An 18,225-nucleotide genomic window follows, 5' to 3' on the forward strand; every position below is an offset into this window, starting at 1 on the left:
CTATGAATGAGAAACTGTGTTTGCTTTTGGAGAGAAGAGATGTGTGTTCGTTTTTTGACAGATAGCTATAATGCCGTTTACTCGAGGAGTTAAGTGACCGAGGATGCACAGTTCTCGCACTGACTCATTGTGTTTTGAAATGCGCTGCACTCCATGTGTCATCTCTCTAAATGTGTGAATAAGGCTGAAGATCATCTGCATTGTGGCGCTTGAAAACTCCTTTCCTGACTGACATATACTAAATCTCTTTACTGCCTTTTGTAAGATCTAAATATAAAGTGAAATATATTAGTAGCAACAACGAGGGGAAACAACAGTTTAGTGCATATTTATTCCCTTGGAAACAAGCTGTGAAAGCATAAAGGGGTCAGATTTACATGGTTAGCTTGCATGGAGTCATAATGTATAAATATGAACATTCCTCTTATATCATATTACCCTTAAAATTGCATTTGTAGAAAAGAAAAGCCTCATTCTGTCATTTGCAGCAGCTTGAAATTCTCATAACATAGGAGTGTGTTACAGGATTTCTAGTCTAGCTCTACAGTCAGAGTAATTTATCATGATGATTGCTGTACAATAAGGACACCTCGGTCCACCACGGTATGTGCAACGCCTAACAAGCCACCAAATATTTCGTAGAAGATCATATAGATGGAATAAAAAAAGGTAGTGTGTCGATAACAACTTAAAATTCAATGCTAGATGCAAAGATATGTAAACAACCATAACAACCAAAATCTAAAAAATAAAATAAAATAAAATGTGATTGTCTGAAATCAATGGCTTATAGCTGTAGATGATATATCACAGCCATTCCTTTGGGGGCCTTAATGACAACAAGCTATTATAAAACAAAGACAGAATAAAATTGCACTGATGCAGACAGAAAGTTCTAAATAAACACTTTACATCCAAGATTAGACAGAAAACACAAAGATCCAAACAAATCAAGAAATGAAGTCACTACAATGATCAGCGCACACTAATCATGATGAAGATGAATGAAGACTCGAAGAAGATTGCAACCTATTTTGGCTGTAATAAGGAAATAAGTGGGATAAACCCGAACGTGTCAGTCACAGGGCCAAAGCAGGGAGACCTGCAAGCATCCACTCTTACATCTACACCTATTTTTAGAGGGTAGCTTTTTAATAATGACAAATCTTTTTCTCAGTTAAACATGTCGCAAAATTCAAACAGCTTTAAGCTACAACTGTGTAAAAATACGACCTTTTAAATGTTACAGCATGTCATTATTTATTTAGCACAAATTAAGTCAAAATGCAGTGTGTGGAAAAACAAAGTGCACCCTTACTGCTTTCAGAAAAATTAAGATGGATGGATGCCATGGAAGAAAGACATCAGCTATGATCTTAAAGAAGCAACTGATGCTGCTCATCAATCTAGGAAGGGTTACAATGCCATGCCCAAACAATTTGAAGTCCATCTTTCTAGAGTCAGAAAGGTTATTCACAAGTAGAAACCATTCAAGACAGTTGTCAATCTTCCCAGGAGTGGACATCCCAGCAAATTCATCACAAGGTCAGACTGTATTATGACACGCATCCATTTCCTTCTGCTTATCCATTTCAGAGTTGCGGGGGTGCCGGAGTCTATCACAGCTGTCATAATGCAAAAGAGATGCACCTTGGTCAACAAAACCCAGGAGCTACATCTCAGGCTCTACAGACCTCAGCTGATATGTTAAAATTCATGACATCACAATTAGAAAAAAGACTGAAGAAGTATGACTTGTTTAAAAGAGCTGCCAGGATAAAGTGTCTTCTCCCTAAAAAGACTGTGGCAGCAAATCTGGAACAAACCGCTAACCTTGCTGGATGCAACCAAACTGGAGATATTTGCTCACCACATGTGGCAAAAACTAAACACAGCACATTAGCACAAACACCTCATACCAACTGCAAAGCACAGTGGTGGAGGGGTGATGGTTTGGGCTCCTTCTGAATTTTGGCTTGGATTTTGTTAAATAAACAATAGCACTATGTAATATGGCATGTGTTGCCAAGTTGTACTCACCTACAGATTTTATTATTATTATTTTTTATCATATCTGGGTATGTAAAACCTGAGAGGAGGAGCGTGCACTTTCGTTTTACCGTGGCTGTATTTTTAGTACAAGCTGGGACCATTGTTCACGAGCAGCAATTTCTGCTCCCTGTGTGCTGTGCCAACAGCCTGTCGATAGAGAACTGCCACTTCTTCATCTTCTTGATGTATTGAATCACTTCTTCCTTTCCTTCATCTAGTGGTCCTTGCTGCTCGCCTCAGCACATCGTAGCTGAACACCTTGCCTGTCTGAACCCAGTCCTGCTTCGCCAGCTACTGACATACAGATGCTTTAATTAGGTGTGGGTGTTACAGTGCAGACCTTTAGCTTTAACTTTCAAGGAGAGCTGGCACTGAATCTTGACAGTGTACAGGTGTGTAAGTTTAGTATTTTACATTCACCAGTATATTTAGCCCGTCACATCATTTAGTGTCACCTATGGAAGTGTGCTGAACCCCCCCAGTGCAAAAGGCAAGGACATTCTGCACATTCGCCTTTCTATAGCATGTTAAATTATGCGAAAGTACTGAGTAGCCAATGAATAGCTATTAATATGATGGTTGGGGACGTGGACTCCTATATTACATTTATGACCCTCTGAAAGGCTCAATAAATCATTTCACTGCTTCAGTTGAGCAGTTCCACTTTTATTATATATAATTCATTGACATAAATGACCCACATGTGACTCTGTAGGATCATATAGCAAAGGGAAGTTGCTCTAAAATGAAATTCTATGTCTATCTGTATGTCTATTCTGTATATACCATTCCATCATTCACTGCACAATAACTGCAAACCAGACACGCAGGCACAGCCTGTGATTTAACAGCAAAGCCTCTGTCCCAAGGCCATATCGTAATTTCTCCCTGGCCGTTTTCCACAACCTAAAGTTATAGTTACTGGGAGCATAAAATTCTTGTAGTAATGGGAATAATTGATGACTGGCTATTTATGGGGATGGGTGCAGTCTGGCGTAACAAGGTCAGAGATGTGATTTGCAGGACAGTGCCTGGAGAATAAAGAGAAAAAAAAGGGGACCCTTTGCCTCAGATAAGAGGGAACAGAGAGCGGAGGAAGTTTGATGTTTACATTTAAGGTGAATCACAGCAGCTCAGAACAGGATGCAGTAGTTCATCCAGTGACACGCTCAAAAGCACAGTTCAGTTATGAAAATAACTGAAGAACAGATTACACTGCATGATGTGAGACCCATCCGGCGCTCTGTTTTTATTAACTGCAGTGTATTTTCATCAGCTTGAAACTAAACAGCTGGAAGTGCAAGTATATCATCTGTTCTAATGAGGAGCACATTGCAGTGTCACTTTAAGTGGGCTGCATTAATGCATTCGTAGCTCTATAATTAGCAAGATACAATTTTGCAAAACAGGTTATTCAGCAGTGACTGCGGAAGCCACCGCTAAGCTGATTTGATTTTCTGCCTCACCTGTAAGGGGCTGTTAAGGAGGAAGGAGAGGGAGGGGAGGATGCGGTGATTGGATAGGAGGCAGGGACGTAGTAGAGTCACATAAATGTTTTCCTTGAGCAGAAGATGGTGTGATTTCAAATAAATAAATTTTTAAAAAAACTCCAAGAGTCCCTCTGGCTGTAAACAGCTGCATATTTCAGGGTTAGTGATAGACCACACTTACTCTGCTCGAGCATTTTCAAGCTAATCCCAAGGATTAGGAGGAGGTAAGTGTTACCTGTAAGATGCTGAATCTTGTGCTGAAACAAACTGGATTTATTTATGATGCTATATTGTTTTCTATAAATAAATAAATAAATAAATAAATAAATAAATAAATAAATGTGGGGGTGATGTTGCTGACCATGGTGCTGAAACCACAATTTTTATATGGGTACACCTATTATCAGTCACTGTAGGGACTGCTGGTCTTTTTATAGCTAAGGCATTGCTCAGACGACTTCTAATGTATTTCTCGATAGCTTGATGTCAGTCTCATTCACAGCCTGACATTATAAAATCTGACGGGAGCACCTTTCTCTGTTCACCTACAGCTCTATTATTTTTTCGCAGGCAATCACCATTAAGAAGAAAAGCTGTTTTGTATCCGAATGGAAGCATCACCAATAGACTCTTAAGTGACAGATGGCCGGCTAAACAGCCTCGCAGTGTTCTGGTGCTGACTGTGATGATTTAATTAAATTAATCATTTTCTCAGGCCATTTTCGCGGGACAAATGAAGTTTCCCAGTGGGTATTCCACAAAGCCCAGTCGAGAGAAACTCGATTACAAGTTGTACACAGCCGCGATCCTGCGCACAAATTGGATCTGAATTACATTCCGCGAAATATGGATTAATCAAGATGGTGTGGGTTAGAGGAAATGCCACGGGAGTGGTGGTGGCACGAATATCATCCATCATAAAGCAGCATGAGCCGTGTCTCCTCAAGCCACATCTGATCCCTGCAGAGTAAGACTAATTAGCGAGAGGGAATGTTTTCTGAGCAGGATGAAAACTCTGACGGGCCCGAGACGTCGTCTCCTCGCGCACCACGCGCATCTCAAAATAAAGCGCTTCCCTCGTAAAAACACGCGCGCGCGCACGTCTCTCGCACGCCCGGAAAGCCAGTGCTTATCATTTGAGTGCACTCAGTTCCCCCTCCAGACCACCAGTGTGGTTCATTCCAGCGCCTCTGTATCCTCAGTGCGAGGTGTGCTTCTGCTGTCATCCGCACTGAGCGAGGCGGTTCAATCACTCCTCTGAGAGAGCAGCAAAGTGAAATACGATGGTGAGCGAGCAGAGCTGGTCTTGTGCTGGACGCGTATCTGGCAACGGGGTGAGTTAACAATGAATTGATACGAATCATTGGCCGCCCAGTGTTTTTTTTCCCCCTTTCTTATTTTCTAACAAGCAACGGGGCTATAATTTCTTTTTACACTGGAGTTCAAAAGTGGGAACGCGTTTTGTGAGGTGGTGTGTAACAAGTGTCTTTGGCTTGATTACCGTCTGCAAGCAGAGACGAGCGCAGATAGGAAACCTCACGGGACAAGTGATCTCCACTGAGATGAGATTTCTGACTATTAAAATGGTAAAGTTTGATTGTTTTTGTCAAATTGCCGTAAATTTCACAGAACCACATAAAGAGTTGTAAAGATCATGTGATCCGAGGATTTGGAAAACAGGAGACCCACAGAGAAAGAGAGATTAGACTGGTATGAAATCATGGTAGAGGTGCTGAACGCACAAGAGATTTAGAGGTTTGCTTTATGCTGCCTTGCGCTTTTATTATCACTCAAGTCAGAGGACACATCTACATAGCTCCCCTCCAAATGTCAGCTCCGAGATTCCCCATGGGGAAAATTGTATAACAAATGAATATACAACAGTTTCAGAGTGGCGAGCTTAACACAACGAGTATGTCATCCACACTCTTGCAGATTTAATCAAAAGGCTGTGGAAGTGCTTTTGGACACAAAGATGAAAATGAAAATAACAAAACAAATTCCTTTCTTACCCAACTCTGTTTCTGGAGTAATCCAGGGAATATATTGTTTAAAATTGCAAGCTGATTGCAGTAGTATTAAAAAAAACACATATAATCAGAAGCAGCATAAATAAAGGGAAAGCAAAACTCTTTCCCTTTTACAGCAGGAGGTCAGAAATAAGTGCAACAGTAAAAAGCAATCATAGCAAACGTATAAAAGGCATTCTCCTATTTTTGCTGCCCCCAATCAAATAAAGGAATGGCTTCTTGATTGCTGCAGTATTGGCTGCAGTGTGGTTATCCTTCAAAAGAGTCTGAAGTTCAGAAACAGATTTCAAATGCAGATAGATTTGTTCATTTGAACTGCATTATCTTTCGCAGGTCTGTCAGAATCATGAAAATTCGTCACGGTTATAAATATCATTTCTCTTTGGTCCTCCTACCACAAAGTACGCTGTGTACAGATCTTCTCAGACAGATCTTTTCTCAAGTAAAATCCCCAAAAGGATGGCAAGCAAATATGCTCAGTGAACCAGCTGGCACAAGTATTAAGACAACATCTGACCTGAACTGACATTTTCCCAACACAGCTGTGTGGAATAACATTAAAAACGAGATCTATTCAGCTCTCATGCTTTGATTTTGCCATCTTAGACTTTTCTGCCAGTGTCTCACTCTTCGCTCTTCTCCCATATGCTTACACATACAATTTGTTGTCTTTTTTATTCTTTCTGCCATGTGCCTCAGACTTTGAGTGAGTGACAGCCGTCTTTTGAGACACCTGGCCTGTGATGTCCCTGGAGAAACTGCAGCATTGCTTTGCCAAATGCCGCATGTTTTGATTGCCTCTTCCTTTCATAACAGTTGTCCAATTTCATGGCTATTAGGCTTGTTAATAGGAGCGGGGAGAAGAGAGAGCACAGAGCCCATTGGTGTGCTTGAGGTGGAACCTTTGATTAGAGGGGATGGATTGTGATGCTAAGAGACGGTGTCACATGTCACTTATGTATAGAAACTGATAGAGACGTGGCCGGTGTTGTTATTACCCATCGGGCCTTACTCATAAAGCCCAGTGATTGATAAAAGGTAACTCAATCTGACACGGTCCCTTGGGTGTAGAAGCATGAATGAAGCATTTCACAGAGTTTATTTTAGTTGCCCTTCTTGGTTGGTTGTACTACAGGGAAAAAAAGGTAGAATTTGGGCAAACTTTAGCTTATTTATCATATTGATTGTTTCATAATATAGCCAAAAGTAATGCAGCCAAACAGCCAGAAAACTTTCATCCTACTCATTAAATTCTGTAATTAAAAAGAAATTAATAAAAAAAAAACCTCAGTTACAGCCAATTATTTCAGCAGTATGATGTGCATTAGTTGTGGTCATTATCGACACTTTGCTTCAAGACCTTGTAAAAAAAAAAAAAAAAAAAAAAAAAAACCCGAGCTAGAAGGAGAGCCATGCAAAATGAATGCTTTTATTCAATATTCCACATCACAGGTACAAATCTGCTTTAAATGGCTCCGGTACACTGGGTCAAGCTCAGAAACTGTGATCTGTGCTTTTAAAAAGCTTGGGAGGATTCCCGAAAGACAGAATAAGTCATAGGAATATGCTAAAGCAGGAAGAGTAATTTAAACTGTGAATGTATAAATAAGGACTCACGATTAATGACTAAAATTAACATTGCTAAATTAGGTTTGTCTGAATATGTGTCCCAAAACACGATGCATGAAATCATTATTGCCCCGAGAGATGCTGCTAAAAATGAGGCTCCTGTGAGTCAGATGTGTATTGGCTATCATACCAGAGTCCTGTGGATAAACAAACCAGTAAAGATTTTTAATGTTAGGCAAATGTGTTTGTATATTTTTCAAGTTTGTTGGTAATGTGGCCATTTATCGAACTTTTTCTCTGGTGAGAGAGTTGGTCTCTTCAGAGTGTTTACAGTAGTTGCGAGCTGTACAGATCAATACTTTACAAACAGCCAGCTGTCAGAGTTGAAGTGGCTGGTGTTTTAGGATTCATTGTTTCTGCACTGTTGAAAATTGTGTAGAGCAGCTCGCCGAGCCTCTCCTGTGAATCTATTGATAGAGCTGGCATGTCAAATCTTTTCATTCCGAGCTTGAAACTGAGACAGTTGTATGGTAATGCGGAGGGTCTCTCAACCACACAGTCTCGTTCAAAGTGAAACAGATTCCCCTTCCTGCGACAACAGAAAGCACACAGCTCCGCAATGCTTAACGGTGGGATCTCTCAATTAAAAATGAGATCTTCCCAAATGAGTCTGCAACAAAGACTTCACTTAAAACTGTCCATTGTGCAACAGGCCTCACTCTGATGGAAATCAAAGGACAGCAGTGGGATGATAAAACTGAATATTTATGGCCTTTTCCTGAACCAGAGATGTCCCCGAGTACTTTTGAGCCTTTTTAACAGCAGATGAAATTGCACTTGAAAGTTGTAGGCAGGTTGCTCGACAACTGAAATGAGGAGCTCAAGTGCCTTTTACTATTGTGAACAAATCACTGAACTACCTCTTTGGTCAATGACACATAGGTGCAGACTGGTGCATTTGCACACTCGTGCAAACCCAGAAGTAAAAGCTACTAATTATTTGAGCACTGCATCTTTAACCTTTAGTGTGTAGGGCACCGTTAAGGTTTAAATCTGTGTCTTTTGCTCTCACCCTGCTGCAGAATGCATGAGCTGTCTGCAGATGCTGTCGCTGAATCGTCTTTGGCTGCAGGGCTGTGAGCAGCTACCATGACGTACCCTAACACCAGCACGCTCACAGTCAACTTCACTGGAGCTTTGGACGGCCATGACTCCGGAGGAAACATCTACCGCCCCTTTTCTGTCTTCAGCGTTCTCACTCTCACTTTACTGGCGATGCTGGTGGTGGCCACCTTCGTGTGGAACTTGCTGGTGCTGGTCACCATCCTGAGGGTGAGAACGTTTCACCGAGTGCCCCACAACCTGGTGGCTTCGATGGCCATCTCAGATGTGATGGTGGCTGCTCTGGTCATGCCCCTAAGCCTTGTCCACGAGCTGAACGGCAGACTGTGGAAACTGGGGCGGGTCCTGTGCCAGGTGTGGATCTCATTCGACGTGCTCTGCTGTACAGCCAGCATCTGGAACGTGACGGCCATTGCGCTGGACCGCTACTGGTCCATCACCAGGCACCTGCAGTACACACTCAAGACACGCAAAAAGATCTCCAATGTGATGATAGCGCTCACTTGGCTACTGTCCTCTATCATCTCCTTGTCACCGCTCTTCGGCTGGGGAGAGACTTACTCAGAGGGAATGAAGTGCCAGGTGAGCCAGGAGCCTTCCTACACCATTTTCTCCACCTTTGGGGCGTTTTACCTCCCTCTTTGTGTGGTTCTCTTTGTTTATTGGAAGATCTACAAGGCTGCCAAATTTCGGATTGGCTCCCGCAAGTCCAACACAATCACACCCATGGCTGAGGTAATTACTTTAATTTTATATAATAACTCCTCACGTAGGTTACAGTATCACCGCTCTCCCTTTCCTTCATCAACCAGCTATTGCCTCTGACCTGCAAATATGGATTGCTGTGCGGTTATTTTTTATATTGGCTGATAAATTACTCTGATGTGATCAGGGAAACATAAGTATCCGGTGTGTGAGCATAAAGCCATCCTGCTCATCACCATCAGACTGTTAATGTGCGTAGGAAGAAGGTAGAAAACTATAAATACTACCTCCGGCATCTTTCATGAAACATGCATCTGGCTTTGGTGTTATTATAATCAGCAGATACAAAAGGTCTCTCCATTAAGCAAACATTTAATCAGGGAAGTTTTCTTTTCACTTGGGTTTACAACACATCAGTGATAGATTACGCTACTTTTACAGTCTTACAAAAACAATCCTTTTCCTTAAACTATGAAAGGCTACTTATAAAGTCATTTAGCATCCAGGGATTCTCAGGCTTTAGCAAGCAGCCACAGAAGTAAAAACAAAAACAAAAAAATGCAAAGTGTTGGGATTTTATTTATCTCATTTATTAATTTCATTTATTTAATGTCCATAATTTTCCCAATTCCTCAAGATACACATTTGTTATGCAAGCGTGACAAAATTATTAACTCTTGGTCAAGGTGGGCCGATCACCCAGTAAATTATCCACATCTGTTATTGCTTTGATGAACATTCGTGTCAAGTTTCATTACACAGACAATCATTCATCCAGCTATAGCAATTATACAACGCGGAATATGTTTAATTTGTGATTTTTGTTTTCCACAGACATATCCACCACTGGTTACGTTTTATGTCGCTCAGTATTTCGTCAAAGTTTGCTCTAATCATTTCCAAGCATACACCGAGCCCTCCAGTGTGCCTGCACCGATGTATGATGTGAGCAAGTGGCATCAGCATCCAAGATAATAAACTTCCTACACTGATCCATTAAAAACACCCACTCACACACATACATAAACACACAATGCACCAGAAATAGAGTTCACTGAGGTAAGATTCCTGACCTAGTTGCACAGATAACTTGAGAATGCCAAAAGCCTCAAGAAAATGGCTTGAATGACTCCACAAATCCTAATGCATCAGTCTTTTGGACTGTGTTCAAGCTTTCAGTAAAAATTTACTGTCAAACTGTGTTGACAGCATTTTATATTTTAGCCCAAACATAAAATAACTGCACAAACATTAGCTGTAAGCCAGCTTCTTGTCCCTGTGCACTCACGAAACAGATTCTAAACTAATACGCTGATATTTACCTCATGCAATCGCTTAAACTTACCTAAGGATTAATCATTGGATTAAACGCTTAAAAACGTGAACTTTTTACACATCTTAGACTCATTCACCTGCTGTATATAAAGGCATACTTGCAGTTATATAAGTGCCCATTTTAGCAGCTGCATCTTTTACTATTATATTGAACCATTTCTTAAATTATAAGCCCCCATGCCAGCGGCAATATGCTTTTAACTCCTGGCCTCTGCTGTAAAAGGATTTGCTTCGTCTATCTCATCCGTTATATTGTACAGTGACCTGTATTGATTCAACTAAATTTACTCCAGAGAGTAAAAGTTCCTGTACCGGAGTGCAGGTTCTTGCTTAAATGTTGTACAGGACACAACAGTGTAGACTGTTGTCCTTTCTGCTTTTCTTCCAACACATTTCGACAGATAGTTTGTCTTTATAAATGCTGCGACCTGAACTTAACCGGATGAACAAGAAATAACGTCGGCCTTGAGATCCACCAGGCGACAGTAAGAGAGGAGAAAGTCAGAGGATAAATGTTGACATTTCTCTTCCTGGCTGTGCTTGTGTTTGCAAAATGGAGAAAATGGGCTTCTGGAAACTGCAGATTAAAACACAGCTCTGGCTTTAGATTCTCAGTGTGTGTGTGTGTGTGTGTGTGCGCGCGTGGAATGAAAGAATAAGCTTTGGCTTGTTGATCAACCAGCTGATCCACACATCATTTCCCCACCAGCCTAATATCCATCTTCTGCTGAGCAGCCTCAACATTTTCACTTCCACATTTGCTTATCTCTGACCTGCATTGTAGAAGACATTGCTTTGCTTATTTAAGAGCTAATCAGATTTCCCAGATTGATTAATAATTCGATGGGTTAAGTGATTTATTTCCTGATTGGCTGTCTCCTAGGTAAAGGAGGAGACACAGCAGCCCCAGATGGTGTTTACTGTGCGCCACGCCACCGTGACCTTCCAGACAGACGGGGACACGTGGCGCGAGCAGAAGGAGAAGAAGGCTGCGCTGATGGTAGGCATTCTGATTGGCGTGTTTGTGCTCTGCTGGATCCCCTTCTTCATCACCGAGCTCATCGTCCCGCTGTGTTCCTGCGACATCCCACCTATCTGGAAGAGCATCTTCTTGTGGCTGGGCTACTCCAACTCCTTCTTTAACCCACTTATATACACCGCATTTAATAAGAACTACAACAATGCCCTGAGGAACCTCTTTTCCAGGCAGCGATAAGCCGTTCTGCAAGCTTGGCCGACACGCTACACCAGCATCTGCTCCACAGTGTTAGCCTACTTCTCATGACGAATCTGTGTCGGCTACTCCATCACTATCAGGTGGACGGTAGCCTAACACTGTATATAACAGTCACCATAATGGGCTGTAGACTAATGTTTTGAAGCCGGGAGTTCAGTGTTTTGGTGACTGCAAGTATGGTTTTTGGAAACCAGAAGTGGCAGAAGTGTTGGATGGGACTCCTGAACCCCAGGACGCTATGCAAGCAGTGCCCAAAACCGTACCCAGCATTATTGTCTATTTTTGCTATAAATGGGACCACAATTTTCAAAATGAACACCATGCTGCTTTGGAGAGGATTTAAAAATAGCATTAGAGACCAAGAACTCAGTAGCCAAATGTTTACTGAGCCTGTATCTCAAGTGTACATTGGGTGGGGGTGGGTGGGTTCTCATGGAGTGCTGTACAGTCTGACTACTTGCCACAACCAGAGAAGTTGTTCGCTGCTGGCCAGTAGGAAAGATGCAGGTTTAAGGAATTCAAACACTATGAGAGCGCATTTAGACACAGTTCTCACAGCCACGAATGGCACCATGGGCCAAAAGTGTCATCATCAGTGCTGGCTCACCCTTTGGTGTTGTTTCAGCTGTTCGAGTACCTCTGGGTTTTTCTAACCAGGTGCCGCAGCCAGGGTCAAGACACAAATCAATCTTTTAGCAGCATTTTAATGATATATAAGTACAGAAGCTTGGCGATTCACAGATTTTACAGAGGGAGGCTTCTTTGCTTCTGGTTTTGACATCTCCTCTTATACCAGCACTGCAGTGGAGGTTCTCTCTGAAGGCCGACACCTGTTGTTCAGGAGGACACTGTGGCGAGTACTTGTGCCCTCAGCACTTATATAAGGGCCCAATTATACCTGCCAAATTGGTCGCTTTGTGTACTGACAGAAATCGCACACCCGCATCCGTTTACGCTTGCCATATGACGATTTTGCGGCAATGGAAAAACACTAAAGGTTACGGCGAGCATACTGGGTCCATAGATGGTAAGGAGCTGTAGCAGCATCACTCTTTTTGTGCAAAGAGACCAATCTGGCGAGCATAAATTAGCCATAAAAACCCAGAGGTCCCATCTATTTTTATGTAGTCTATAATGATAACCAGAAACTGTGTTTGTAAGAAAAAAGAAAGAAAAGTCTTTCAGTTTTTTTTGGTCTGTCTATTAGAGAAAGTAACCTCACAGCTGGACTGAGCTAATATGTCCGCAAGAAGGAAAATAAATTGGTTGTGCTGCGGCGGCAGCAGCAGGTACGGCGCTGTCTACATGTTAGCTTTCTCCCGCCTCGCTCATTTCAAGCTTGTTAACGAGAAATGCGTGTTAACGTGCTTGTCAACAATTTCATCATGTGTGAGCCTGCTGAGATTAAAAAGTAGAGCTGGAATAAAATTTCAGAAAAGTCGGGTAGAGCTGAGCGAGCTGAACTTCATAAATGATAAATTGAGAACCAGCTGGGGAATTTGTGCTGTAACACATCAAAATACTCATCGTCAGTAACATCTCAAGCAAAGGATTTTATCTAATTATAGAAAAGATGGGTTGTAGTACACAACCCTCTAGGAAAACTGTTGAAAAACCGTCTACCTTTTAGCTAGATACACGCTGTGGTATCACATAAAATTCATTCAGACATGCTTGCTGATAAATGTGCATTCTGTCCTCTAGTGCTGACGAGCTACACACTAATATTTCTTGCACTTTGTCTACACACTAGTGAGGGTTTAATGAAAGCGGAGAAAAATAGCCACACAAGACATTATTTTCATTTGTTTGAATAAATCCTTTGTTGAGAAGCTGCAGCCACAAATGATCACATCTTACTCCTATTCCAATAACAGATGGATACAAAAGATCTTTTGACTGTTGCAAAGCCGCTCAAAGCATTATCACAATAATAGATTCCAACACGTCAGTCGGAATTGAATTGAGCTATAAAAATAGGGGCGTTAAACTTGATTATACTGTAGTATAAGGGTTACAGGAGTAAGAAAACCTGTCAAGTGACCAACGTCCATGAACAGCTCAAAAAAAACAGACACAAAACACAGAGATGATAGAGCTGATTTTAGTGTTTTCCATTTTTAGATCTTTTTGTATCACTCCCCTGTTTTCCTGCATAAATTACTTTCTACATAATCATTCCCCACTGTGGAATCGGTTAATGAACCTTTACTTTTTGTGAAATAGACTGTGTTGTGAGGAATCAAATATGAGAAATGGATTTTCAATACAAAAAAACAAAACAAAATGCCCTACAGTATTATGCAAATTCTTCAGCTGCCCCACAGTTTTTTAAAAGAATTTGTTAGGAAATGTCAGAAATAGGTGCAGTGAATTATTGAGATGTGCAAACATAAATGAAAATACAGTATTTAATGCGAAATCTGAGTTAATTCTAATGATCTTGAAAGTCAATATTTGGCTTGAATGCACAACCTGAACTCTCTTGGGAAACTTTTCATTTCTTCAGGAATAGTTTTCCAGGTTTCCTGAAAGCTCTTTTTTAGATGTTGGCTACCTTGTCTTCTATATTTCCTCAAGATGATCCCACGCTGCTTCAGTAATGCTGAGGTCTGTGGAGATCGATCAATGACCAGAGGAACACGGATCAATGATCCGTGTTCCTCTTTGTGTTTTTCTGTCTGAGTTATACTGCACTGTCAGTGTGTTTCAGTTCAATTCAATTGTATTTCTGTATCAAATCACCACAACAGTTGCTCCAAAGAGCTTTAATGTTTGAGATCATTGTCGTGCTGAAAGAAGCCAGACATTGTCCAGATAATTATGCATCGTGGCTCAAAATATTTTCCGTTTTCATAATTCCACCAGTTTGGTCTGGATCGACAACAACACTGACTGAAATCAAGCACTAAGCCATGACAGCTCCTCCACAGTTTTACAGATGGCTGTAGATGCTCATCATTGTACATTTCTCCTGACCTCTGAAGATAACTTGAACCAAAAATTTCAAATCTGAATCATTACTAAAACCTGCTGCCACTGATTTTCAGTCCAGTTCTGGTGCACTATGGCAGACCTGAACCTTTTCCCCCTGTTTCCCTTCCTTAAGAATGGCTTCTTGTTAGCCACACTTCCGCTAAGATCATTTCAGTGAAGAGTAGATGGATTCACTGAAGGGCCAGATGCATCTCTCGGGTCAGGTCTTTGCTGGATTTGTTCCTTATTTCTTAACAGCATGACTTTAACATACTGTTCATCTGCTTTCAATATTTTTTTTAGGCCTGACACTTATTTAGTCCTCCACTTTGTCAGTTTCCTCAAATTGTTTAAGGACACAAAGCACACTGTATATACACCAATATCTGCCAAGGTTTCAGCTAAGAATCACATCATTTGTGCAAAAATACTATTTTCTACCTGTCAGACTGTTATTTTGGGCATAATTCATGGATTCAGCAAAAGAAAAGGAAACATGATTGACAGTTTTTGCAACAGGCTGCTAGTAACAAAGTGCCTAAAGACACCTTTTAAATTTGGTTCTTTGCTAATTCGTCTGCTATCTGTAGATACAACACTGGTTCTTCCCTTGAGCTAGGTGCCTTTTTTATGCTTGAATTATTCATAGGTCAGTGTTCAGTGGCTTGATGAAAAGCAAACAAACAAAACACATTCTTCTGAAACTTGCACTGGACTGAACTGAACATGAGTGAAAAAACAGCCAATGGCCAAAGAAAAAACTTTGAAAGATCTTCAGATAGCCTGGAGAACTATCTCAGTTATTCGCAAGACCACTTTAAAAAACTGCAGCAACGTCTATCTCCTTGGAAGCAAAATATAAAGAAATAAGGGTGGCTGAAGACTTTTGCACAGTACTGGAGAACATCTTTAAGGTTTCTTGCACCATTGCCATAAAATGTTCACTTTTTTACCCTGTTTAATCTGATGTGGTAAGATGATAAAGTGCAAAAAAAAAAAACAGCTGACAATATTTTGTGATGAATAAAGAAAATGCATGAAGAAAAATGCTGATTGTTATTACATTCGTTGTGATATTCTTTGGTAAATATCATCCTTTGGGATTCTTTCATCGATTAACTTCATGCTAATCAATAAAAGTGCTCTCTAGATTCTTCACCCCTCCTTTTTCTTTTCTTTGTGTGTGTTATGACCCAGCTCAGGAAATGCAAAGTGGCCCTGTTTACCATCTGTTCCGTGTGTCCTATTCAGAAAAAGAATTAAAAAAAACAAACCTTCATGTTCAACCGTGTCAGCCTTTTTTTCATATGCGCATGCTCTGCTGCACACAAGTCTTGGATGATAAAATTAACAATAAACAAACAAACACTCCGTTTGAGATAAAGCAAGTCAAGTTCACAACTTCTGTTTAATTTATGAAAGTAACAGCTGTAGAGGCTGAGCCACGAGGCACACTGCTAGGTATTTGTTAACTGTTGGCATGCACTTGCCTGGAATAATGCATAAAGCGAGCTGGGGAAAAGAAAATATCATTAAGAAAGAATTTTGCAGCATTTTAGTTTTGGTAAGAATTCAATCATTGCCAAGCCATTGGGGTCATTTTATAAAACAGGCACTGGCATGTCTTTAACTCTCTATGGAGCCACTGCCAGCATGCATATTTGAGCGCCAGCAGAGAGCCTGCTGCTGTTCAAAGGAGCATATTCATCCGTGTCCAAGGAAGACAGCATACATGAAAATGTGGCCTGCCTAAACTGACTTAGGATTAGAACCTCTGGCAAGGCAAACCTGTGCTTTAGCTACTGAATTTTGCAGTAATAGTTGCAGCAAGCCCCTTCGTGACACGTGGACAGTGATTAAATGTACTCTCCAACCACAGCAAAGCAATATATATATATATAAAATTATATGGAAAAATGGTTGGAGCTTGCAACCAACACCTATTTATTATATTACAGCTATTTTATGTATATGTGCAAGCTTTTAGAGCTTTTTTTTTTTTCAAATTTGCTATTTCCACTGTAATATATGTGTCTACCAGTAAAGAAGCTTGTCCCTAGTTTGCCACCACAGCCTAAGGTAACAATAGACCAGACCTGAGGTAATGGGTGAACTGCATGTGGTGTGGCTCGCAGCGTAGAGTGACCAGATAGGACGAGATGTCCTATACTGCCATGACTCTCTTATCTCAACAACAAATTGGACTCAGTCTCTTCTTTTCTGAGGCAAAGTTGACTCTGTGACTGTGTTTTTGTTCCACTTGTTATCTCGTGGCAGGTCAGTTTCATCCAAATGGAAACTGCACAGCAGGACTGCGGAGAAGAAAATCCTGGTGAGGGAGGGAGAGAGCACATGTACGTATGTGTGACCGGGATGACATCACATTCGCTTTCTCGCCCTCCGCTTCACCCTTTTGCTTGCTTTTAATTCAGGTTCTGGGGGCAAAAACAGAAGTGACTGTGGGAGAATGAAGAAATTGGAAATTCTGAAATACTCCAGAGGAGGTACAAGCTGATAAATCTTTTTTCGCCTCAAGCCACAAAAGGGATGGACACTGCTTACTGCATTTTTTACATTTTTTTTTTTAAGCTTTCTTTGTTTTCTTTTTTTATATTCCATTACATGAACTCTGGTGATGCACGGTGTTGGACCAAAAAGAAAAAAAAATGTTAAGGAATTTTTAATCAGCTTTTGATGCAATATGAAAAACTCAGCGGTATAAATTAATAATTATGGGTTTGTAGATTTTGTTTATTTGACAGCACAAATTTCTATGAAAATTTGACCCCAAAGGCAGGAAAAAAGCATCATCTCGTGGTTATATTACATTGCCAAGCAGTCAAGTTGCACTTTATATCAATATCTGCCAGGCTTACACAGTAAGCTGAGTATGTTGCAAATACTCAAAAGACATTAAATCAAACAAATTAAGTGTGTTTATGTCTGACCAGTAAAAATGATTATGATAGAACACAAATCTGTGTACAGTTTCCAGATGAGCACTCAAGTCAGTAAATATGAAATATTGTCACAATCTTCCCTTCTGTCCTTGAGTTGTGCCAGTGAATAATAGAAAAAGTCTTTTTTGCAGAAGGTATTGTGCTCACCAGGGATGGAGAAATGGTGGGACGTGGGATGTGGGACAGACAGGAAAAATAAAGTATCTCGGCATGTCTGCCACCACTGGGGAGGCAAAAATAAATAATACAAACACAGAAATGTACAAAAGTGAAAACAGGACTGCTAATACAATTTTTGCCTGGTATTCACTGCCCGGTTCTACTCCAGTCAAACCTGTAGATGGCTACACTGCCTGTGCCTTCAACTGCTGAATTAGTCAAGTTTGGGGAGCTTTTCGTGCCCTTGCCAAACTTAGTGTTCAAGTCTCGTGGTGCTCTTTAGGTATGAATCATGGGCCCTGACCAAATTTGAGAACAACAAATTGGATAGAGCCTGCACTCGCATGCTTCGTGCCACCCTAAACCACCTACATGCACCTCTGTCATGGCCTGAAGATCTCAAGCATCATCCTCAAGCATCATCTTGCTCTTGTTGGCCATGTGATGCATAAAGATAAGATGGCTGTGATACCATTAGGATGTGATGGTATCACTGCGATGATTTACATGCAATCTGTAGAATGAGACTATATGCGGGTAACAAAACATGCAACTCATTCATTCAAGCAACTACGTTACCAAGGATACCA

At 40.9% G+C, this 18,225-nt stretch overlaps 1 protein-coding gene and 1 long non-coding RNA gene across 2 annotated transcripts in view; one reads left to right on the forward strand and one right to left on the reverse strand.

The window, feature by feature from the left end:
- LOC113029811 (uncharacterized) overlaps positions 1-18,225 on the reverse strand; it is a 61,934-nt gene that overhangs the window by 21,490 nt on the left and 22,219 nt on the right. The window lies entirely within an intron of this gene.
- On the forward strand, positions 4,435-11,951 carry htr5ab (5-hydroxytryptamine (serotonin) receptor 5A, genome duplicate b). The gene is made up of 3 exons (XM_026179776.2): positions 4,435-4,876; positions 8,224-8,998; positions 11,187-11,951. The coding sequence occupies exons 2-3, from the start codon at positions 8,291-8,293 to the stop codon at positions 11,517-11,519; spliced, it is 1,041 nt and encodes a 346-aa protein (XP_026035561.1). The 5' UTR covers positions 4,435-4,876; positions 8,224-8,290; the 3' UTR covers positions 11,520-11,951.

This window comes from Astatotilapia calliptera, chromosome 9 (assembly GCF_964374335.1).
Source record: "Astatotilapia calliptera chromosome 9, fAstCal68.1, whole genome shotgun sequence".
Taxonomy (NCBI): domain Eukaryota; kingdom Metazoa; phylum Chordata; class Actinopteri; order Cichliformes; family Cichlidae; genus Astatotilapia; species Astatotilapia calliptera.

What these genes read in the sequence shown, in the direction of transcription:
- htr5ab (XM_026179776.2), top strand. Translation starts at nt 8,291, where the DNA reads ATGACGTACCCTAACACCAGCACGCTCACAGTCAACTTCACTGGAGCT. An exon ending in CAATCACACCCATGGCTGAG is followed by an intron (nt 8,999 to 11,186) that starts GTAATTACTTTA and finishes GCTGTCTCCTAG; the next exon opens with GTAAAGGAGGAGACACAGCA.